At 44.2% G+C, this 24733-nt stretch overlaps 2 protein-coding genes across 3 annotated transcripts in view; one reads left to right on the forward strand and one right to left on the reverse strand.

Annotated features, from left to right (window-relative positions):
* The window catches only part of LOC111874056 (sodium/potassium-transporting ATPase subunit beta-2), a 36097-nt gene extending 16652 nt beyond the window's left edge, over positions 1-19445 (reverse strand). Inside the window, exons 1-3 of one of the 2 annotated variants that reach the window (XM_023869223.2) lie at positions 19253-19445; positions 19134-19161; positions 6433-6603 (exon numbers count right to left, since the gene is read on the reverse strand). In XM_023869223.2, the coding sequence (XP_023724991.1) occupies positions 6433-6580 (148 nt within the window). In that variant the 5' untranslated portion in view covers positions 6581-6603; positions 19134-19161; positions 19253-19445. The remainder of the gene's footprint in view (positions 1-6432; positions 6604-19133; positions 19162-19252) is intronic. The other variant, XM_023869224.2, reaches the window with a different exon arrangement.
* LOC111874055 (gastrula zinc finger protein XlCGF7.1-like) overlaps positions 1-23441 on the forward strand; it is a 55409-nt gene extending 31968 nt beyond the window's left edge. The window contains exon 5 of the mRNA XM_033755314.1: positions 23126-23441. Within this exon, the coding sequence (XP_033611205.1) occupies positions 23126-23300 (175 nt within the window). The 3' untranslated portion in view covers positions 23301-23441. The remainder of the gene's footprint in view (positions 1-23125) is intronic.
* Positions 23442-24733: the final 1292 nt, after the last annotated feature.

Raw genomic sequence — 24733 nt, forward strand, 5'->3', positions numbered from 1 at the left:
ATTTGTGGTGGACAAAGTGGCGCTGGGGCAGGTTTTCTCCGAGTACTTCGGTTTCCCCTGCCAATCTTCATTCCACCAATTGCTCCACAATCACCCTCACCTATCATCTGGGGCTGGTACAATAGGCCAGAAGTGGCCGCAGTACAAGGGACTTAGTCCCACCCCACTAGCAATAAAAAAATAATAGGCTTACTGAGACGTGTTACCGACTCTGTCGGGAATGCTCAGTCGGTATAGTGACGGGCTACGGGCCGGGCGGCCGGGGTTCGTTTCACGGTAGGGGCTAGATTTTCTCTTCTCCGTAGCGTCCAGACCGATTCGGGCCTACCCAGCCTCCTATTCAGTGGGTACCGGCGCCTCTTTCCTCGGAGGGTAAAGGGGCCAGGGCGTGAAGCTGACCACTCCATTTAGTCCCAAGGCCAAGAGTGGTGGAGTTATAGCTCCACTTCCCCATGTCTCCATGGCATAATGTTTAATTCATGAACCACAAGGACAACTTTTTTGTGTTGCCGATATTACAAAACACAGTCCTTCCATCTTCACGGTTGAAGTGTAAGCCCAGCACTGGTTGCTGTCTGTATCATGCTAGCATTTTGCTTGGCTAACTATTCTACCTTGAAGATGGAGGTGACATGTTCCTCCGAAATGTCGGTAGACTTTCACCAGAATACACGGCGTTATAACGAACCGGGGTAGCATGGTTGGTACAGCGACTGGCTACGGGCTGGACGACTGAGGGGTCGGAGTTGAGTCCCGGTAGGGTCGAAGATTTTCTCTTCTCCAAATCGTCCAGACTGGCTCTGGGGCCCACCCAGTCTCCTATCCAATTGGTACCGGGGGCTCTTTACCCGGGGCGTGAAGCTGACCACACCTCCAGCTAGGGTCGAGACGAAAAAAATGTGGATCTATACATCCACTCCCCCATACGCCTTCATGGCGTAGTGCTTAATTCGCTGAGCACAGGAACAACTTTACCTGTTACACAACGTTTTATTTCAGAGTACAGGACTCTTTATCGTGACGTTTTAATTGCATTCTTTGTACGTAACAGCTTTCTGCATCACTGAAAACAGTAATACGTTCGCAGATGAAATTCAGATCCCTAATTCTGAACTAGTGGGAAGGGTAACTGTGTGATGTTGCGCCACACATATAGACTTCAGTGTGGACGTGAGAACAGCCCACTCTGGCTAAACTTCTGCTGATTTCGCTTGGTTCCTCAATAATATCCGGAGATAGGGACTAACTCAGTAGGTTTTACCTGAAGACGGAGACAGAATTCAGTCTCCGAAACATCGTGTTTTAAAAAAATAAACAGAACGGTTTTTAGACATAAAGAAGACGATGGATGATGTTCAAAAATATAATATTTGTCCACGGATGGGGGAGACGAGGAATGCGTATAGGATATTGGTGGGAAAACCAGAAGGAAAGTGACCACAGGGAAGACCAAGGCATAGGTGGGTGGACAATATTAGAATGGATCTTAGAGAGAAAGGATTGGATGCTATGGATTGGATAAATCTGGCTCAGGATAGGGACCAGTGGAGGGCTCTTGTGAACACGGTGATGAACCTTCGGGTTCCATAAAATGCTGGGAAATTCTTGAGTAGCTGCAGAATTGGCGGCTCCTCAAGAAGGGCTCAGCTCCATGAGTAAGTAAGTAAGTAAGTAAGTAAATGTACTATCATCACAAACGTTTAGATCTTAAACACGTAGGTGGGTCGACAATATTAGGATGCATCTTAGAGACAGAGGATAGTCTTAGTAGTATGCATCCTCTTGTGTGTCATAAACAAGGTACACAAAATGCATACTTTTGTATACATTTTGTGTGCCTTGGAGATAGGATAGGATGCGATGGTATGCACTGGATCGATCTGCCTGAGGCTAGGGACCAGTGGAGGGGCTCTTGTGAACACGGTAATGAACTTTCGGGTTCCATAAAATGCCGGTAAGTTCTTGAGTGGCTGCACAATTCAGTGAATTATATAGTCATGAAATTCTTTTCGCATAAACCTGGTTTGCGCTTTATTATGGCATAAGAGGCTATTACTTTATATTTGTGAAACGTACATACAAGCCCCCTCCTTCACTGATTCAATGAATTGTGTAAGTTGGGTGTAACCTTGGGGTTCCCCGCAGAACGTGTTCTTGGAAGGTCAAGTCTCTCGTATCGCTTTTTCCTAAATTAGGTTACAGACCGACGTTGAGGCAGTTGTCCTCGGCACAAATCTTCGCTTGACTACTGAAGCATTCTGTGTCCACTTCTGGAGGAAAATGAGTCAATGAACGTCAAATACTGGGAACTTAACTTATTGGCTGAAATATGCCTTATATGTTTCTGAACTATAGCGCCATCATCAGTGGCTTACGTGTTAAAGGGGAGACAGGATTTTGGTAGAGGTAAAGTTGTATGTCGCTTGAATCTGCAGGGTCGAAGAGTAAATCAATCTCAGCTTTGTGCCTGCTTCTGCTGAATTCTTACTCGGCTTACTCTTCGGCGCTGGAGACAGTGCGTTCCTTCAAAATGTCGATACATTTCTAGTAGGCTACACGGCGTCACATCCCAGAAGGTTGCGTTCTTTATTCACCACTGTGAGAACCTCAAAATACGACAAAATTCAGAGGAAATTAAATCTGGGAAAGTCTTACTGCCATTCAGCATATAATCTTTTATCTTCCCGTCTGCTATTCAAAAACCTAAAGATTAGAGCACACAAAACTATATGTTTGCCTACAGTTTTGTATGGGTGTGAAATCTAGTCTCTCACATTAAAGAGAGACCACACATTGAAGGCATTTCAGAAAAGGGTGCTATGAAAAAAAATGCATAGTGAGGAGCTTCATAATTTGCACTCTTCGCCAAATATTATTAGAATGAGAAAATCAGGGATGAGATTGACAGGTAAGGGAGGGAAGAGAAATGCGTACAAAGTTTTGGTAGGAAGCCAAGAAGGAAAGAGACCATTAGTTTGACCGAAGCATAGATAAGATAATATTAAAATGTATCTTGGCCGGAAACGTCTGGTTTAGGGTAAGAACCAGCGGCGGGTTTTTGTAAACACGGCAGTGAATCTTCGGGTTCCATAAACTGTTTGGAATTTTTTGACTACCTGAGCAACTATTAGCTTTCGTTGGAGGAATCTGCATCCATTTAGTTAGATGACGTCTATTATAAACAACTGCATTTATTCGTTGAACTGCAGTAGCATTGGAGCCTGGATAGCTCAGTCGGTACAGCGACTGGCTATGGGCTGGACGGCCGGGGTTCGATGCCCGGTTGGGACAAGAGATGTTTCTCAATTCGACAGCGTCCAGACCGGCGCTGAGGGTCACCCAGTCCCCTATTCAACGTGTATCATAGCTGTTTCCCATGGATATAAAGCGGCCAGGTCTTTATCTAGTGCTAAGGTCAAGAATGGTGGAGCTATACCTTCACTCCCCCACACATATTCAAGGCGTGGTTAATTAACATTTTCACCTTTACAGCAATAACATGTAAGTATGAAGAGTTATATTTTCTGTGATATAACGCTGTGTATTCCGTTGAAAGCCAACCGACGTTTCGGAGGAACGTGTTGCCACCATATTCTGGGTCGAAGATTAAGCCAAGCAAGAGACCAGCGTGAAAGCAGGTGGTAAACAGAGTTCTTGGCGTATTCTTCTACCATGAAAATGGAAAGTTACATGTTCCTCCGAAACGTCAGTTGACTGTCAGCGGATTACACGATGTTATATCCAGAATGAAAAGAACCTTCATAACCACCGTTAAGGAAACTCAAATCCTAGCACATAAGTATATCTCATGGAGGAAGGTTTCCGTTAGAACATGGAAAAAGGTCCCACCCCGAAAAACAATCGCTTGTTTGTTGAGTTTATGGCCTGTCAAGCCTGTTGAAAGATGCTGGTGGCATTTCTGGACAAAAGGCCATTTCATCTTACACTGCCCATTTACTGATCTTCCAGAAGTTGCTAAGGGTTGTACATTTATGGTCCAAGCCAATCTATTTGCTGTTTCTCGTCCAAAACAGCAAAAGACACAAAGCACAGATCAGGGGTGTAATTCGCTCAGCGTACACTTCCTTCTTCTGGTTTGTTGCTTGGCTTAGTTTTCGACCTGAAGATGGTGGCGATATAGTCTTCCGAAAAAAAATAGTGGATTACATGGCGTCACATCTCAGAAAGAAACCGCGGGAACCACAGATCTTAATATTTCCTGTCATTAGTAAAAGTTACTATCGTGTTTCGCTCTATTACATTGACGATGGAGGCAGTATGTTCATCCGAAATGTTGGTAACGTTTACCAGACTATGTGAAGTCACGTGTCAGAAGACATTTCCTTGATAATTTCAAATCTATTTTCGGTCATTCGGTAAGGTCACTATCAGGTTCCGCTCTTTATATTTTATCCTGAAGACGGATGTAGCAGTTTCCTCCGAAACTCAGGTGCCCATCTGATCAAATGTACGGCGGCACATTATTATAATACCGTAATCTTAGTACTCGCCGCTGTGTGAACTTCAAACAAACAAAAAATACGTGGCCTTTAGTCCGCAAGCGAACTATATCGACCGAGCGACCGCCGCTTGTCGGCGAAGTTAGTGCCAACTTCAGATCTCAGAATTTTAAATTTGACTAACTGAATACGATACTCTTGCAATTGGGAAAACGCTGCTAGTGGTGAGAATACCAAGACCCCGGCTACAGTGATTTTTTTACATACTTTTCGTCACTTCCTCAAATCCTAAGATGGTATTTGAAATATGCCACGACCGCTTCCTACCTATTCATTCATGTCATCCCGCCCTTGGGGACTACATTTTTAAGTAGCATTAAGATTAATTTTAAGCTCCAAAAAGTTGAACAGCACTACGTTTGTCTTTGTAGTCGAGAAGCAGTGTGAAGAGCTGTATCTTCTTTAATAGAACGTCATGTAGTCCGGTGTTCCTCCGAAACGTCGGATGACATTCACCAGATTACACGCCGTTATATTCTAGGTCATAGAACTCCTCATACTCCCACATAGAAGCAGTATGTTTTCTGTGTACTGCTTCAACATCCTAAGGTCCTCATTCCTCCCACAGAATGTATTTATGTATTTCGTATAGTTCTCACATGAGTCCCGCGAGACTCGGAACCAAGAATCACTGTGCTGGCGAGAGCCAGCTGCAATTTACCAGCCAGCTAGTCTTTAAATGGTTTATAGGCCATTTTTAGCCTACTTTCCTTTTTTTACTTTATTCATGGAGCTGAGCCCTTCTGGAGGAACCGCCAAATCTGCAGCCACTGAAGAATTTCCCAGCATTTTATGGAACCCGAAGGTTCATTATCGTGTTCACAAGAGCCCTCCACTGGCCCATATCCTGAGCCATATCAATCCAATCAATACCACCCCATCCTATCTCTCTAAGATACATTTTAATATTGTCCACCCGCCTACGCCTTGGTCTTCCCAGTGGTCTCTTTCCTTCTGGCTTTCCCACCAATATCGTCTATACATTCCTCGTCTCCCCCATTCGTGCTACATGCCCTGCCCACCTCATCCCCCTTGACTTGATCATTCTAATTATACTTGGAGAAGAGTACAAGTTATGAAGCTTCTCATTATGCAGTTTTCTCCAACCTCCCGTCACTTCATCTTTCTTTGGCCCAAATACTCTCCTCAGCACCCTTTAGCCTACTTTCCTTACTTGGAAAGACATAAAAGTAGGCTTATGAGATCACTATGCTGTCTATGTGTCCCCCCTACCAGACTTTGAAAGCTTGAACCATTCTTTATGAAATTTGGTATGTATATCATGACACCTGAGCCCATCTCAACGGCATGCTTCATAAATCCCTCCCATCATCCCCGCTATCGTTGGTAGGCAACGGATCGATAAAAACGTTACCGCGGCAAGGAATATACACGCTCAACAATAAATTGATTTCTGTGCGGAACTTGTCGTATAAAAGGAAAGTATGCGATTAGTTCTTCCCAGAACTTGTTTTCATAATCGCCCTGTTAGCTCGAAACCGTCATTTTAAGGTTCAGATATCTTCTCCCTCCTGTTAGCTCACTTGGGGCAGTGGTTCACGGCCGTTTTCACCCTCTGTCCGTCCCATAGCTCAGGCGGTTAGTCGCCGGCATCCCACTAGGCAGCCCGGTGTCGATCCCACGTTCATTCATCTCGGATTTGTTATGGCATAGTGTCATTTTTGTCACTTTCTCCTTGTATTTCGATATCCCTTGCCAATTGTCATTCCACCAATCGCTCGTCCTGTCATCTACGCTGTATACTACAGATACTGACAACGTCGTTAAATAACCAATATATAAAAAGTATATATCGGCACCGCGTTTCTCCATGCACCGTTTACTATTCTACCCAGAAGATGGAGGTAACAGGTTATTCCCGGCTTCCAATATTATTATTTTATGTACTTACGCCATAGTTTTGGAGTTCTTCCCAGACACGATCCTTCTTCACTGTTATAAAAGAAGTCTCTGAGGGCCTCAAGCCTTGTCTTGTGCGGAGGCGGTGCGTACTCATAGAGTACGTCGATGGGGTCCACGAACTTGTTGCCCTTGCTCATGTCTACAGCACACTGCGAGGGATCTGCAACAGAAGTGCTATTAGAGTCCGGTCTCCCTTGTCATTCATCCTCCTATCGCCTTGCAGCCTCCGCTGCCAGTGTCACGTGACTGTTATCGAGGTGAATCCACGGTTACCGCCTCCATTACATGCCGTGCATTCTGCAGATCTCGTTTCGATCGCATTCGGATGCTGTGGTCAGGTGTCAAATAGTAACAGAGCATAGCAATAGGTGTGGGATTTGAGGTTGTGACAACGGTGGTAAGGAGGAACACTGTCTTCTGCTGAAAGTCAACCGATGTTTGGGAGGAACACGTCGACTCCATCTTCAGGGTCGAAAAATAAGCCGGGCAAGAAACCAGCGTGAAAGCGTAGCTCTGCTTGCCACCTGCTTTCATGCTGGTGTCTTTCCCGGCTTCTTCTTCGACCCTGAAGATGGGAGATAAACTCCGCTTTACAACCACAGAAAATTTTGGCCGGACCTCAAATAGTAACAAAGGTACAGGCCTTGAAATTGTAAATAGAGACCAGATTTCAAGTAGTGACCAGGTACTAACACAGATTATAAATAGTGGCCAGGTCTTATGTAGTAGCCAGGTACTAACACAGATTATAAATAGTGGCCAGGTCTTATGTAGTAGCCAGGTACTAACACAGATTATAAATAGTGGCCAGGTCATATGCAGTAGCCAGGTACTAACAGATTATAAACAGTGGCCAGGTCATATGCAGTAGCCAGGTAGTAACACAAAAATTGTACATAGAGACCACTTCTCAAAAGCTGGGTACGAAGCAACGTAGATGTCGTACTTTGGTAAACTCAATTAAAGGGAAAGGCCAATCGATTCGTAGTTGCTGTTCTAATTGCGTGCTCCTGCCCAGTTGCTTAACGTCATACATGCAGCGCCCTAAAATGTGTTCATTTTCATATTTATCCAATGTTATAGCCGTGGGCACAGCTAATAAAGCGGGAATATCTTCAGTGAGGACAACAGATGTTGGTATAAATCTTACTTATTTAATGTAAGCGTAGATTGCGCTACATGTTTCCACCTGTAATTTAGGTTATCATCAGGCATCTTTCCGTGATCTTTAACTGAAGTGATTAAAGTTAATAGTATAATATGGATCCATATTATGCAACTGATGTCTGTTGTTGCAAATGAATATGCATAGATCTATATTGTTATATGTACACCCATTGCTAGGCAACGGGTTGATAAACAAGCTCCCGCGAAGACAGATTCCTGGTAAACAGTCTGTTGCTAGGTCACCCAGCTATAGGACGAATATTTATAGCTCGTTGCTAGACAACAATCAGCGCGCCAACGGACTGGTGAGATAGCTCACGTGACTTGTTTTCAGTGTGGTCTGCGCCATGCCCATTGCTAAGCAACAGAACTGTAAATACGTCTACAATAATAGCTATCCCTGTAAGAGGCCTAGGAGGCCCATAGGGTTGTGAGTCGTCGAGGCTCCTACTTTCCTAGACAGCCGGCTCACAGATGGCGGTGAGGTCAACCTTACGCGCCGGCCGCATCTTTACCCCCAGGAAGATTCCTTGTACTCATTTATGCTAGAGGTTGAGTTGGCCCCAGGGCCATACTGCGGTTGGAAGGATTAGGTCAATTGAAAAAATCCAATTACCTCACCGGGAATCGAACCCGCGACCTCCGTGGTTGTAGTATAATGCCTCAACTACGTCGACGTTTCAGAGGAACATGTCACCTCCGTCTTCAGGGTCGAATAATAAGCTAAGTAAGAAACCAGCATGAACCATTGCATGCAGAACTTCTTAAACCCTGAAGATGAGGGCGATATGTTCTTCCGAAACGCCGGTTGAATTTTAATGGATTACACTGAGTTATGTCCCAGAAGATGTAACTCTTCATAGCCACCGTTGTGATAACCTCAAATACTACATTGAAAGGGGAAGGTTGGAGTGCTGGTTGGTGCATGTGATTAAAGTGGTTTTGACAAGATTGCCTAAGAAGATTTTTAAAGTAATCCAGAAGGCAGAAAAAAAAGTAGGACGGCTCGTATTGAGATGTGTGATATAGAGAATGATTTACGATTAGCGAAAGCGGGGAGAAGCAAGCAAACGACAAATAATATGGAAGAACGGGCGTCTGTCGTGAAGTGGCGAAGGTTTTTAGAGGAAGTAAGTAAATAAGTTAGTGGCTCAGATTATGCAGCGTTAAATGGCGAGATGATTAGTGAATAATGAACTGGAAGGGATATAAAAGGAATGGTCATGACCAGGGCCCGGATTTTGATGACCTGAAAATATTTAAAAAATGACCGAAAAATCCAGAAAAATTACCTAAAATATGACCCAAAAATGTAATATGCAGGGCCCGGATTTTGATGACCTGAAAACATTAAAAAATATGACCGAAAAAATCCAGAAAAATGACCTAAAGGAGAAAAGAAAGAACACTTCGCTTCTATGTTATTCACATTTCAGAAAATGGCCAAAAATGACAAGAAATACCCTTAAAAGCCCAAAAAATTACCCCCCAAATGAAAAAATGACCTTAAACCTAAAAATGTCAAAAAATGACAAAAAATTACCTATAAAATTTACATTTCTGTAACCAGCAGCTCATATCCGAGATTTATATATTTAAGAGCACCGCATAGGATACAAGGAAAAAAAGATGACATGTCATCAAAATCCGGGCCCTGGTCATGACTTAATTTAAGATACTATCCTGACGGTTACGTGATGGGGTTGAGGGATCCCATGAAAAATACTCAGACGGGCCTTTCTCCAGGCCGAGATTTGAAACCCGGGCCTCCAGAACACAGCCGAGATAGCTCAGTCGGTATAGTGACGGGCTACGGCCTGGACTGCCCGGGTTCAATTCCCAGCAGTGGCAAGAGATTTTCTCTTTTCTATAGCGTCCGCTCCAGCACTGGGGTCCATCCAGCCTCCTATCCAATAGCTATTGAGGGCTCTTCCCTTGAGGGTAAAGCGACCGGGGAGTGAAGCTGACCACTCACATCCATTTTGTTCTGAGGTCAAGAATGATGCAGATATACCTCCACTCCCACATACCTGTTCATAACGTGGTGTTTTAAGTAACTGAGCACAGCAACAACTTTACCTTTCACCTCTCGCATACAAAGCATGTGTACATTAAACCGCGACTCTGAACGTAAGCTCTTGTACTGTTTTAAACATCTGGTGACTTCTCGTTACATCTGTCTCTCAAGGCCCGTTTGCGGGCTCGAATAACCGGTTTCATAGAAGGAAAACAGAAGACAGGAGCTACAAGGTTGTCGTTACGCCATCTCATAATGCAACTCCTCACTCTAGCAAATTCCTCTACTTCTGATTTCTGAGAACAGCGATTCTCAAACCGATTTCATGTGGCTTCCCACCGGCCACTTCGTCAGCAGGCCGCGTTGCCATCACAGTAAAAATAAGAGCGTATTTTTCTCTCTCTGTCTCTTATGGAAGTGTACTTTTACAATATACCGTCTACTACGAAAACGAGGCTTGCGTCATAGTTGATGTAGCTGTTACTTCATCATTAGAATGTGACCAAATTCTGTTTTCAACGTACCCTCGGTATTCATGCGCCAGTGGGAAATTCATATATATACATCTTTTCTTCCCGAGAGGTTGCCTACACCATACATGACGTAATGGGTTTCGTACAGTGGATGGACTTTGTTTGAAATGTTTATATACATTCCTTGTTCGAAGTTCATAAAATGAAACCAAGAGGGACTTTTCTTCAGTAAGGTTGCCTACATGATTTAAACGTACGCTCGTTCATACAATGGACGGACTTTATTTCATTATTATATTAATCATTAAGAACTTAAAATTTGTTAGTTTTTATATGTTCTGTTACTGTAATCAAGTCAAAGGGAATGAGATGGGCAGAGCATGTAGTACAGTGGGGGAGAAGAGGAATGCATATAGGATATTGGTGGAAAAGCCAGAAGGAAAGAGACCACTAGGAAACCAAGACGTACATAGGTGGATAATATTAAACTGGATCTTAGACGAGATGAGGTTTAATGGACTGGATTCATCTGGCTGAGGAGAGGTACCAATGGAGGGATCTTGTGAACACGGTAATGAACCTTCGAGTTCCATAAATTGTTGGCAATTGTCTGGAGTGTCTTAGTAAGAAACTCCGTGGCCTGTAGTCCGCAAGAGAACTATACCGACCGAGCGACCGCCGCATGTCGGCCAAGTTAGTGCCAACTTTTGCGGATAGAGGGTGTCGCGTGGTCAGCGCAACGGATCCCCACGGCCGGTAATCTCGATTTTCTAGACCGGAGCCGCTATTTCCTTGAAATAGCTCCTCAATTATCCCCAAGAGGCTGAGTGAACCCCGTTCCAAACCCACTACTTCCCAGTAAATCTGGTAGCGCCGGGAATTGAACCCGGGGGAGTGTCTTAGTAGAATAACGAAAGAAAACCCTCTATCAGAATATCCGATTCCCCGAGCGAGATTCGAACGGAGCAGCTTGTACGGTCCGGAGCGTTACAGTCAGATGCAGAAGGAGGAAATACGTGTATGTTGCTGTTAAGTAAAGTGCTTTACTTCGAGTGGTATCCAGTGTTTGCCTAGCATGTGGTGTTTACTGTCGCAAGTACGTAAGTAAATTTGCCTTTCAAATCTGACCAGAAACGCGCTTAGACTTTACTTTTATATGTATTTTAACGTTAAGGGGGGAATTCATTGAAGTAATACTGTATTATACAGGGAGATTTAAAATTAATTTATATTGGGAATTATTCGTTAACGTTTTGATCGTGCAAGCTGTGATTCATACAGTTTGTAACTGTGAACATAGAAAGAAGTGGCCAACCGTTGTTTTAAAGTCTGTTTCCATTTCACATTTTTAATTTTATAGCGGACAACTACATATAAAGTAAAAGAAAGGTTAAAGTAAAGCTATCCCTGTAACAGGCCGTGAAGGCCCATGGGGTTGCGAGACGTTGAGGGTCCCACATTACCTTGACAATCGGCTCAAAGATGGCGGTAAGGTTGTCAGCCTTACGCGCCGGCCGCGCTTTACCCCCCAGGAAGATTATTTAATTAATTCCTGGTACTTATTTCTGTTATAGGCTGAATCGACCACAGGGCCATAGTGCGGCTGGAAGGATTAGGTCAATTGGAAAAATCTAATGACCTCATATGGACTTGAACCCGCGACCTTCCGACTTGTAACGTAGTGCCTCAACCAACTACGCTACCGCGTACCCCCCAACCACATGTAAGTGTTTATATTTTTTTTAGTAAACTTATATTTACACAGGGGCACGCCGTAGCGTAATTGGTTGAGACACTGTATTACAAGCAGGAAGGTAGCGGGTTCGAATCTTCCTGGGGGTAAAGGGCGGCCGGCGTGTGAGGCTGACAACCTCACCGCCATCTATGCGCCAATTATCTAAAAAATGTGGAAGCCTCGACGTCTCACAACCCTATGGGCCTCCACGGCTCGGTACAGGGATAGCTTTACCTTTTTTATTTACGTACACAAGTAATTTTTGGGAAGTCACTTCAGTGCCCCATTGCACGTAGACATTCATTGCGATATACAGTCTAATATCAGTAATGAGACTGCATTAGATATTATATACATATAATGCTATTTTAGCGTTATGAACCCACGGCATGCGTACTGTACGTGACCTGAGGGCTCAGTTTGTGAAAAACGCTGAAAATACTAATATAGGTCCTATACACATTCCCAGGCATTAAGAAGTTAGTGACTAAGAAACAGTGCCAATAAGAAGAAAGCAGTCTTCTGGGATGTGACGCCGTGTAGGTATAGTCACCTCCGTGAAAACCTCAAATCTTACGAAGTGCCAATAAATTCATTCATCAAATCCAGAACCCGTTATTATTAGTCACGCTATTCCAAATACGTGAGAATATATTATTCAGTCTTCATTTTGATGTATGAGTGGCTATATTTAAACGTCAGAGCAGTGCAATGGCCAGTCAAATCCAAGACGTCTGTACACTCCTGATGCCAACGTAACTTCATCTAAAGTGAGTTTCCTACAACTTTAGCGTTATGAATCGGCCCGACTTGACGGGAGAAGCATAAATCTCTCTTTACACAAATAACATGTCACAGAACTCTTCGCAGAATGCATAAATTGACGACTTAGAGGGTGGATCCATTCCAAATTCCGTCCTATAACGCCGCTGCACTCGTTTCGCACATTTGGTTTTATTAAACCACGTGACTTAGTTTACTTTTTGCAGACGCATCGCTATTTTATTGACTGCAGTGCCCCTGGCGACAAATCGTTACAAATGCATGTGCACGCTTTGATTAAGAATTGTCACGGATGTAATCTAATGTCTGAAAGTTCGGATGGATTAGTTTACCTGATCGTTTCGAAATATATATTGCGGTATGCAGACCCGTTGCTAGGCAACGACGGCGAAATAAACAACTATACATCAGCCATAGCTAAGTTGCGAAAATCATTTGTGCTTACTCTGTATAAAAATGTAATGTAACGTCCACGCCTTACAACTTGCAACGAGTTCGCGGGAACGCCGATAGAGTCGACATTATCGGGTTGCATGACGCTAACCGCAGGGTCTGATATCAGATGGTGCAGGAATTCGTAGTTAGGATTGTGTATGGGCAACACTTAACATTGCAGCATGAAAGGCCGATAACACAATGATTTACTCATGCGCACTGGTAGCATCGGTGAAAATTTTCATGACAGCATAAAGTCGTTTGAGCTTATCTGAATAAACGCTTGAAATATTAAGCGTATTAAGGGAATACGCTATACAGACGTACCTCGCGACTTACGACTTATTCTGATTATACCTGGAGAAGCGTACAAGTCATGAAGATCCTTCTGTGGCTCGGACACTAACTTTTAATAATTCACGCTTAAGTTAATTAAGTTAACTTATATACATTCATCAGTAATCTATCAAGACGACAGGTCCACAGTCTCTTCCAAAACAGCTCCTCCACTTGATGCGATCTAGAGCTTTCTCCTTCAAATGAAAATATCCTCTTCTGTCACCAAGGTCATCCAGCATCTTCTTACGTCTTCTTCCTCGTCTTCTGGTCACTTCTATCCGCCCCTCTATCTTTCCTTCAGTAACTTCTTTTAGAAGGCAGTTACCGCGTAAGATATGACCAAATATTTTAATAGTTAATTCTTAATATTGCGTTATTTTACGGTCCTTTATTGATTTCATACATAATAAACCAACAGAATTGAAGCGTACTAGAGATTAAAGTGGGTTTGAGCCTTAAGCTCCAGGAACGTTATACTGAACTCAACTTCCGTCCCGTTTTCGCGAAAGCATGAGTCTAAGTAGGAGGTACGACTGTACTTGTTTAGTTCTTTCACTCAGCCCCAGCTTTCAAACCTTTTATGAGGGAAGCATTAAGAGAGGATGGAAAGTGGAGGTTAGCAAGAGACCCTACATTTGTACCGGGGGGGGGGTTAAAATGAATATTTTTTACTCCGAAAGTTCCTAGACAACGCCCCTTGTCTTTTAACGAGGGTACTTAGAGACAGATATGGGCCGCGCCATACCTCAAGCGGTTAGTCGCTGGCTTCCCACCGCGGCGGCCCGGGTTCGATCCCGGGTCTGGTAAAGTGGGATTTGTGGTGGACAAAGTGGCGCTGGTGCAGGTTTTTTTTTCCGAGTACTTCGGTTTCCCCTGCCAATCTTCATTCCACCAATTGCCACACAATCACCCTCACCTATCATCCGGGGCTGGAACAATAGGCAAGAAGTGGCCGCAGTACAAGGGACTTAGTCCCACCCCACTAGCAATATAAAAATAGAGACAGATAGAAAGAGAAGGTGAATGTTTTAGAAGTGAGAGAGAGAAACTGGGGGATGTACCAACCGACGGCCTGGTACAGTTTCGTGCACAGAAATTACCGAGGACCTAGGCAGTGCTCACTGTCCTGGGTGTTCATGAAGGAATTGGAACGAATTTGTTGATCCACGTTTAAGAGAATAAATGTTGTGAACCACTGTGGAAAGGGCCACAGAATTTATTTCCCGGTTATGATGTAAGCTGAAGCTTTCGTGTCAGTTGGTTAGAAATTACCGACCTGGCAGGGACCACCATGATGATGGGGTTAGAGATGGTCCCTGAAACGTCGGTGATTTTTAACCAACTGACACATTTGTTAGCCAGAAAAGATTTTACGGTTAATTAAGTGTTGCATAATTTGGAAAGCTAATGGCAGTAGGCGGTCACGGTAGCCGAGCGGTCTAAGGCATGCACTGTCTTCGCTCGCTCGGAAGCCGGGATCGTGGGTTCGAATCCCACTCAGGTCATGGATGTTTGTGTGCGTTTTTCTGTGTTTGTCTACAGGTAGAGGCCTTGCGACGAGCTGATCACCCGCCCAAGGAGTCCTATCGTCTGTGTAAGATCTAGAGAAACCGAAGTGAACGGAGAAGTTCATGGAGGTAGGCCTAGGCCCACTGGGGCTGTAGTGCCAAGGGGGGGGGGAAAATGGCAGTAGGCGTATCTGTGAATAGTCTTGTGTTGCGTTGACAGATAAGTATAAAACGCAACTCAAGAAACCGAAACTTAAACGTAATTTAGGGTCCTTCAGAGGCGGTTAATTTTAATCAGTCTGAATCCTGAGTTTTGGATAAGCACGCTGATCCAACTTGGAACTTGAGAAGTATCTCGGCATTTGCTTGGAGACAGAGCAAAACCAAGAAAACCCGTGTCGAGATGGCGGTCGCAGGAACTTCCGGATATTACCTGACATCTAGCGAGTAGTCTGAGAACTACAGAATTATGAGCTGGCTTATCTAAACACGTTAAGTCCGTTCTTATTTACTGCATCGCCGTTGCAGAAGTTAGTGGTATTTGTGGAAACAGTCGGTGTATGTTCTGAGAACCAAATGACCATGACAATGTATGCAAGCAAAGCGCTGCCTTGTTTAACGTTAAAGAATACGGTACACATAATTACCATTGCCTTCTAAAGTAAGGAAGTTACCATCTGTGTGTGGTGCTTACAAATAAAAGTGGAGGGTAACCGTCGTACAAAGTTTTTTATAAATCAGTTCACAACATACTTCGGGCCACACAGGCCATCATCAGGTGATTCCTGAGGAAATACTCAATTGGTGACGAACTACATATGAACTAAAATACTAGTATAAAACATTTTTTGCTAGTTTCAATTGGGTCAGATGCGATATGATACTAAATATACTGTGGCATGTAGACCCGTTGCTAGGCAACGAAGGCAAAGCAAACAGTTATGCAACAGCCGTTGCAGACGCGCACGCAACACTGGAGGAATTACTGGCGGCGGTGTTTTGTGTGCGGTCCGTGCTGGCGCTATATAACGAGGAGCAGCTGCGATTACAAGTCTTGAGACGGCAGTGAGAATAGTAGGAAGTTGGTGGGAAAGGGCCGCCAGCCCGGGAGTTAGTTATGAGACAGTCGCTGGTCAGTAAGGACGTGAACGCGGAAGATGAGCAAGCTACGGCATTGGAAGCCGTTACCAGGTGACAACCGTTGAGGATACAGCAGGCTGAGCAGAATTCGTGCGTGCTTTAGTAAATTGTAGAATGCGTGAATTAGCGATAGCGCTGTAGTTACTTGTAGTTACGTTCTGTAAGTGTCCAATTACAAATCCAAACCCGTCTATAGTCATGTTTGATGCTTGAAGTAAAAGAGAAAATGTCTTCGTAAACACAGTTTTTCTCCATACATGCACATAAATATGTGGCTTATAATTAGGGGCTGAGATGTCTCAGACGGTATGGCGACTAGGTTACAGGCCGGAAGACTGAGGTGTTGAGGTTCGATTCCCAGCAGGAGCACGAGATATTTCTCTTCTCGATACCGTCCAGACTTGTTCTGAGGCCTACCCAACCCCCTATGAAGTGGGTACTGGGCACGCTTTCCCCGGGGGGGTAAAGCGGCCGGGGCGTGAAACTGACCACTCGCCTCCCATCTAGTGCCAATGGTGGGGTATACTTCCCTACCCGTCTTCATGGCATGATGCTTAATTAAGCGCAGTCACAACTTTATGTCTTAAGTAAAACATATGTAAACAAAGTGTCCTTGAAATTAAATTGGCGGATACTATATGGAGTTTCTGTTTATTGTCTGTGTAACACTACTAAAGATCAATAAATTTTTTTATGTCTTGAGTCCTTCAGACAGAGTAGGCGTAAAGGCCACAAGGCACGTGACGAATATGACAGAGTCAGTTCTACATTTACTTAACAAATATTCGAAGTTGGCCGTTCATATAATCCTGTCATTCAAACCGTGGTTCGTGAGCCTCACGGGAATACGTAATGTTTCAAAGAACTTGCTGGGAAAGAATGATCAGTGGAGGATTTTACGAAAGACGTTATATGGGCGTTCTAAAATATTTGATTTCAAAATATTTTTGTACTCTGTTCCAGTTAAAAGTTGAGATTAGTAATTACAATAATCACAAAATGCTCGATATGAAGCAAGACTAAGGCAGGACGTCCGTCCATCCGTCCGTCCGACTCTGTGACTACGGATCGAATTTTCATAAAATTTGGTGTCGGAGGTCTACACGAAAAGGTCTCAAGTAGATTTAAATTTGTTTCATACCGGTTCAGTAAAACACGTACCTTACATGAAGATCAAGTACAAAATCGGCTCATCGTAAAGAGAATTTGTATGACATGCCAATAGGATATACATATTGTGACATGTAGACCCGTTGCTAGGTAACGACCGCGAAACGAGCAACTGTACAGTATCATTGCTAAGTAACGGCTCCGCAAAGCAGCATGTTTCCGCTGCAACGACAGACCATAACAATAATGGAAGAGACATTTTCTAGGCGGTCCATGCTGAGATGTTATAACCAGGACCAGTTAAAAGTTACGATAAGTTAGACAACCGCTGAGGTTTAGTTGTGAGCTGTTGCTGTGATAATCTGGCAACTGAGGCCGAGGACAGTTCGGGAAACTTGAGGAAGGGGAACGTCTGCAACTAGAAACCGTTACTAAGCAACGGCAGTAAATACATGTGTGTACACTAGTGCATGTGTAATAGTGGACTGTAAATTGTAGTCACGCGCTGTAGCGAAGTGTGCAATAAATCGAGTCATCAAACCAAAACCCGTTTATAGTCACCCTCCATCACGTGACTATATGTTATTAAGCTCGACAACTTCATGCTCAGCAGTTTTAAATGCAGTCAATATTTATAGAAACACGAAGAACATTGTTTTGTGACTCTACACAGTGTATCTGAGATGCGTATAATTTTGCAATGATATGTTTGTGGATTTTTCGATTGATCTAATCCTTCCAGACGCACTGTAGCCCTGGTTTCGACTCAACCTCTAACAGAAATGAGTACCAGGAATCTTCCTGGGGGTAAAGGGCGGTTGGCGCGTAAGGCTGACAGCCTCATCGCCATCTCTGAGCCGAATGACTAAGAAAATGTGGGAGCCTCAACGTCTCACGAGCCTATGGGTCTCCATGGCCTGTTGCAGGGATAGCTTTAGCTTTAACTTTATATTTGTATCTGTAATAAATGAAGATCGAGGCCAACGAGACATGGCATACAACGTATTTTGAATATATGAATACTCTACTGAAGCACAAATTTCATGCTTGTAACATTTGTTACGACGCGCCCCTATGAATGTGGATAGGCAAATCTCTTAACATCAGTTGAATATCAAAAGCCTTAACAGAAAATATGGCATAAGGGAAAGAAATCTCCTTCTTCAAGAGACAAAATAATACTTAAAAGACACATCTGGGTTAGTTTTGGAAGCGTTCCAACATGGCGGACCGAAATATAATCTCCGATACTAATTTTATATATGTAATTAATATGTAATTAAGCACTACGCCATGAAGACGTACGGTGGAGTGGGTGTATAGATGCCCGTATTCTTGACCTCGGCACTAGTTGGAGGTAAGTGGTCAGCGCCACTACCCGGCCGCTTTACCCCCGAGGAAATAGCGTCCGGTACCCATTTGGATAGGAGGCTGGGTGGGCCCCAGAGCCGAAGTGGAGATGAGAAAATTCTTGACCCTACCGAGATTCGATCTCCAACCCCTCAATCGTCCAGCTCGTAGCCAGTCGGTACACCGATTACGCTATTCCGGCTCCAATTTTAGAAGAGTAGACGCAGAAAAGATAAATTTGTCCACGTGCTAATTAAACACCGTGCCATGAAGACATATGGAGGACCGAATGTATAGCTCCATACATTCTGGAACTTGGCGCTAGATGGAGGTGAGTGGTGGGGTTCATACCTCGACCGCTTGGCCCCAGAGGTGAAAGCCCTAGGTACCCACTGGATAGGAGGCTGGATGGACCCCAGGGCCGGTCTGGACGCTGTGGGGGGAAGAGGACAATATCTTTAACCTCGTTGGGAATCGAACACCGATTCTTCTGCTGTCCATCCCGTGACCTAGTCATTATACTACCAGAACATGCAATATTCTCGTCAGTGAAACTGGTATAAAAGAAAACTAATCACTATATGTCAACTTAAATTAAAATTAAATTAGTTTCGCCAGTTTTTCTGTACTCACCTGTAACAGGTGATTCCCCTTCAAACACCTGGAAATACACATTAAATTAAAAAATAATTTGCAGTTATTCGTTACAGATCGGAATTTAGGGCACTAGACGCAATTAAATATCCACTTACCGAATCACATTAATTCATAATAACTCGTGAAAGTGCGAAATGCTAACACTTCCTGAAGCCAATGTAAGAGTAAACTGACTTTGCTGATGATTTTCTGTCCATAAGATCAAAGACGCTTCTCCTGCTACTGTTACATCGATACTGGCTTGTTTCCTTCTGCTATATTGGCTGCCATGCTGGTTTCCAGTCAACTGCTCGTGTGTGTTTTGTTTTCACAACTTGCCGCGTCACTACACCACCATCTTTCTCTTTTCTTTTTTTTCTTTTTTTTTCCCATGTTATACCTTGCCGGTTCGTGATATGACTGGTGTTGCGAATAATACGTTAACGTCATCAGACTTTTAAACAGTTTCCTTCTGGTTAATAAAGTGTTTCCTTCGTGTCTCAGTCGACATCAGTTTATTTGCCTCTTTTTGATACGCCCGAAAGACATCGGATTAGTGGGAATGTAGGCCTTAGTACTATTTTCTACATATTTTGGTTGGAATCCGTCCCAAGCCGTGGATAACAAGCAAGGCCTATGCGTGTTTGCTAGAGAAATTTTAATAAATGTAACTTAATTAGAGAAAGATTCAGAAATTGTTGGGATGGTGTTACTTGCCGAATCTGAGGTTCCTGTAGCGATGGTTGTGACGAGAGGTCATTGCATATTTCAACTGACGTAAACCTTCCAGCCGCGCTATGGCCCTGGGGTCGACTTAGCCTCTAACAGAAAAGAGTACCAGGAATCTTCCTGGGGAGTAAAAACCGGCCAGCGTGTAAGGGTGACAACTACACCGCCATCTGTGAGCCGATTGTCTAGAAAATGTGGGAGCATCGACGTCTCACAACCCTATAGGCAACTACGTCTTGTTACAGAGATAGCGTAGTCAGTATAGCGACTGGCTACGGACTGAACAACATATGGGTTGGAGTCTTGATGGGGTCAAGAATTTTCCCTTCTCCAAGCCCACCCAGCCTCCTATCCTAGGGGTACCGGGAGCTTTTTCCCCCGGGGGTAAAGCGGGCGGGCCGTAAAGCTGACGACTCAGCGCCAACTAGTGCCGAGGTCAAGAATACGTGGATCTATACATAAACTCCCCAATACGCCTTCGTGACGTAGTGCATAATTAGTGAAGCACAGGGACCACTTTACCGTTTACCTTTCCGTCTTCTTGCATAAGACGTCGTGTAATACGGCACAGGTTTACTGCTGTTTCGCAGAAATATGCTGCGTCTATTTTCAGGGTCGAAGATATGCTGCGGAGGAAACGAGTGAGAAATCAGAAATCTTTTGGGATGTGGTGCCGTACGGTCTGGTATTTTGGAAGAAAGAACTGCGAGCAAGCAGCAACAGCTTTTTGCTTACTGAATATGGATTCTACCCTGGAGAGGGAGACATATGTTCCTCCACGGTGTCATCTCTCAGATGGTAGCACTCTTCATGGTATTATTAGTTTATTTGTGGTTTATGTAACTTCGCTGTCTGCATTTGGGACCGTATGCTGCAGAACAGTGGTAGCCGGGGTAGCTCAGTCGGTATAGCGACTGGCTACGGGCTTGACGAGTTCGAGTCCCGGTAGGTTCAAGCATTTTCTTTTTCTCACGTCCTCCAGACCGGCTCTAGGGCCCACCCAGCCTCCTATAATTTGGTTACGGGGGGATCTTTCCTCGGGGGTAAAGCGGCCGGGGCGAGAAACTGACCACTCATCTCCAACTAGTGCCGAGGTCAAGAATTGTGAAGCTATACCTCCATTCCCCTAGTCGCCTTCATGGCGTAGTGCTTAATTAGTTAAGCACAGAGACAATTTTACCTTCAGTAGGCGGATTAATGGACAATTTAATTGAAATGTTGGATGAGAAATTCTGCCAGCGGTGATTGTGAAGAGTTCTGTCTTCTAGGATACACGTAACGGCGTGTAGTGCGGTGAAAGTGAAGAGAGATTTCGGAGGAACATGTCACCCCATATTTAGAGTCGGAGGGCAAGCCAAGCGAGAAACCAGACTGTACCGGACAAGAGCAGAGCGAACCGCGTACTGAAGCCCACGTGTCTACTTCTATGCGCTCTCCGCGAGATGCAGAGCTAATCAATAAGAGGAAAAAGAAGGGTAACTGCCCCAATGCTTGACCTACTCTTCAGCCTTGAAGATTGAAGCGATATGTTCATCCGACAAGTCTATTGGCTTTCCCCGGATTATACGACATTTATCTTAGACAGGAAAAGATAAAGTTATCCCTTTAACACGCCATGAAGGCCCATAGGGGTGTGAGACGTCGAGGTTCTCATATTTTGTAGACAATCCGCTCATAGATGGCGGTGAGGTTGTTAGCCTTACGCGCCGGTCGCCCTTTACCTCGCAGGAAGACTCCTGGTAGTCATTTCTGTTAGAGGCAGCGTCGACTCTAGGGTCATGGTGCGGCTGGAAGGATTAGGTCAATTGAAAAATATAATGACCTCACTGGATTCGAACCCTCGAGGAACGGGGGAAGCGGTCGTAACTTAATCTGAGGTACTGTATTAACGTTTGCCTGGAGGGACTGGGGAAAACAACATCTCAGTCATGATAGCCGGTGTTCCGGCCGAGAATCAAACCGGACACCTCCTGAATGCATGTCTAGAGCTTAACCGGTTGAGCCGATTTTCCCTGATTAATTATTGAAATTTAATTTAAGGTTATATTCCGGAGTTTTCGGGGAGGGACTGAGGGAACCACGAAAATTCCCTTAGGATAGCCTGTCTCCGGACCAAGATTTGAACCCAGGACTTTCTGAATACAAAGGAGGATTACAAACCACGTGACCTAAACGTTCGCTGTGATCTTATTGGTTTGTTTGACATGGACATGGGTTGGAAACTGACAAGGACATGAACACGTGCGTGCGGAAGATTTTGTGAGGAATACAAATGCGGTGGCAGACGCTCCTTGAAACATCTGTTTGAATACAACGAACCGTTTTTGATCAAATTGATTTCAGCGTAAAGAGAAACATGATGTAGGCTCTATGCGTGATCCTGTCACTCTTGTTACATGTGATGTAGTCATTATTTCGAAACACCATAATCCGGGGATTTACCGTGATAATTCTTCCATTTTAGGCGTTTTCGCTACTCGAGCGCCTATTAAATTTGTTCCGTCCGTCTAGTAGTGCTCATGAAACAACTTGAGAATGGCTGAACGGATTTTTATGAAATTTAATATCAGGGAGTTTTATTAAAATGTCTCCATCTTTCCAAATTTTGGTTAATGTCGGACAAAGGTAATGGATACTTTTCAAGAACTCCTACGGGCGTTTCTTAAGGAATTTCGAGCGTAACTCGTTAATTATTTGTTGGAGCGAGAAATATTTCGGACCAAAACTGTAGAGAAAATTAAACCCACGTCTTATGTCGAATGCACTTTCCTTCGATAAATGTTGATTATTTTATTCGTTCAGTATATTGTCATTATTATTATTATTATTATTACTATTATTATTAGAGGGGGTGGGTTTCCCCATGCACCGCGACCAATAATCTATTGTACGTCCCCCTTTGATATCCAGGCATGTGCCATACCCTACCGCTACTGGTGCGTGCTATCAGCCCCGTTGAGCCAACGAAGTCAGCCCTCGGTACCTGATACTTTCCCCATCTACCAGAGGCATCGGAAACTACTTGGGCGGGAAACTTTTTGCCTAATTTAGCTCAGAGGTCTCCTAGAGACATGATCTTTTACGTGCCGTAAATCTACGACACGAGACCCTGAATTTTTCCGCCCTTAAAAAATTCCACGACCTCCGTCGGGTTTGAACCCGCGTACCTTGAGTCATGCGGTGGGAACGTTACCCCTAGACTACGGAGGCCGCTTTCGTTCAGTATATGGACATGATTTCTTAAGTATTGTCTGTTTCAGTGCGTATCTTCAAATCAACACAATCAAGGAAGAGATCAGTCAGTGGAGCTCCCAATATAGAGCTCGACTACATACACACCCCAACGAACTTGCAGCTCAACTACTTCAACCACCAGACCTAAGGCGCCTCAAACGACACCAGCCAATCGATCTGATCACCAGATTCAAAATATAATCTTAGTTAGTAGTTTAGTTTTAAGTTCAGCTTAAGTTTCTCCCCTTCTCCCACCAGGCCCCAACCTATTCATATACGGAGGGGAACTAATGAGCTCCCCTCCACACGTCATTTCACACAACTCACAACAATTTGCTAAATGTATTCATACAGACTGCAAATAAATGGGGATCTAAAAAAAATCAACAGTGAATATTTGTTTGTGAATTTCATGTTTGTTTATTCTAAGGGAAGAACTTATCATAGCCTTAACTTTTCAGTTTATCTGAAATATTACACCTCTTGAATTACATAGTAACACTTCCATTCTTCGTGTTAGCTACAAGTTATTTTCCTATAGGGCCTAAATACCGATGACAGTGGCCGAGCGATCTAAGGCATGAATCGTCTTCGCTTGCTCGAACGCTGGGATCGTGGGTTCGAATCCCACTCCAGGCATGGATGTCTGTGTGGTTTATTTTGTGTTTGTGTCGTTCTGTGTGTAGGTACCGGCCTTGGGACGGGCTGATCACTCATGCATGCAGTTCTACTGACTGTGTTTAGGATTAAGAAACTGAAAAAGCGGCCAAGGTCCAGCAAAGGGCTGTAGCGCCGTAGTTATTGTGACGTGCTGCCTGAAAGCCGGACTATAGAATATCCATTGCTGCGCAACGGACAATGAGAACGCATGTCACCTAGGAAATTGCCTACCCAACAGAGGCAGAATTGTTGAGTTCCCGCGGCAACGGATATTCCAGCTAACAGCGAAACTGAACCCTTTGGCAAGGTGGTCTCTCTCCCGTCCGAGCGCTGGATATATAAGCGAAGAACGTTCAGAGGACCAAGTCAGTTTAGATTCGACGAGAGCTAAGAAGAGAGCTCTGATCCAACGAGAGCTAAGGATAGCTCAGATTCAACGAGCGACCATAGAAGAACGAAGAACGAAGACACCCCACCGAGAATGGCGGTGCAAGAGGGTGTAACAGTTGAAGAGGAAACGTCTGAAGACGTTATAATTGAGTGTAAACAAGCAATTGTCCAATAAACATATTCATCTAATCCGAGATCCACATAAATTTCTTGCCGCGTTACCTAAGAAACACGCGACAATATGTAGTAGGTAGGTAGGTAGGTAGGTAGGTAGGTAGGTGGGTAGGTGGGTGGTTAGGTAGGTAGGTATTTAAGATTTGAGGCTTTCACGGCGGTGACTATGAAGAAAACAGTCTTCTGGGATTTGGCACCGTGTATATGTGGTGTTAACCGACGTTTCGGAGGAACGTATCGCCTCCATCTTCGCTTGCAGATTTCTTATATTTTTTCTTCTACCCCGAAGATGGAGGCGATACGTTCCTCCGAAACGTCGGTTAACACCACATATACACGGTGCCAAATCCCAGAAGACTGTTTTCTTCATAGTCACCGCCGTGAAAGCCTCAAATCTTAAATACCTACCT

Source organism: Cryptotermes secundus, unplaced genomic scaffold (genome assembly GCF_002891405.2).
Source record: "Cryptotermes secundus unplaced genomic scaffold, Csec_1.0 scaffold1991, whole genome shotgun sequence".
In the NCBI taxonomy this organism is placed as follows: domain Eukaryota; kingdom Metazoa; phylum Arthropoda; class Insecta; order Blattodea; family Kalotermitidae; genus Cryptotermes; species Cryptotermes secundus.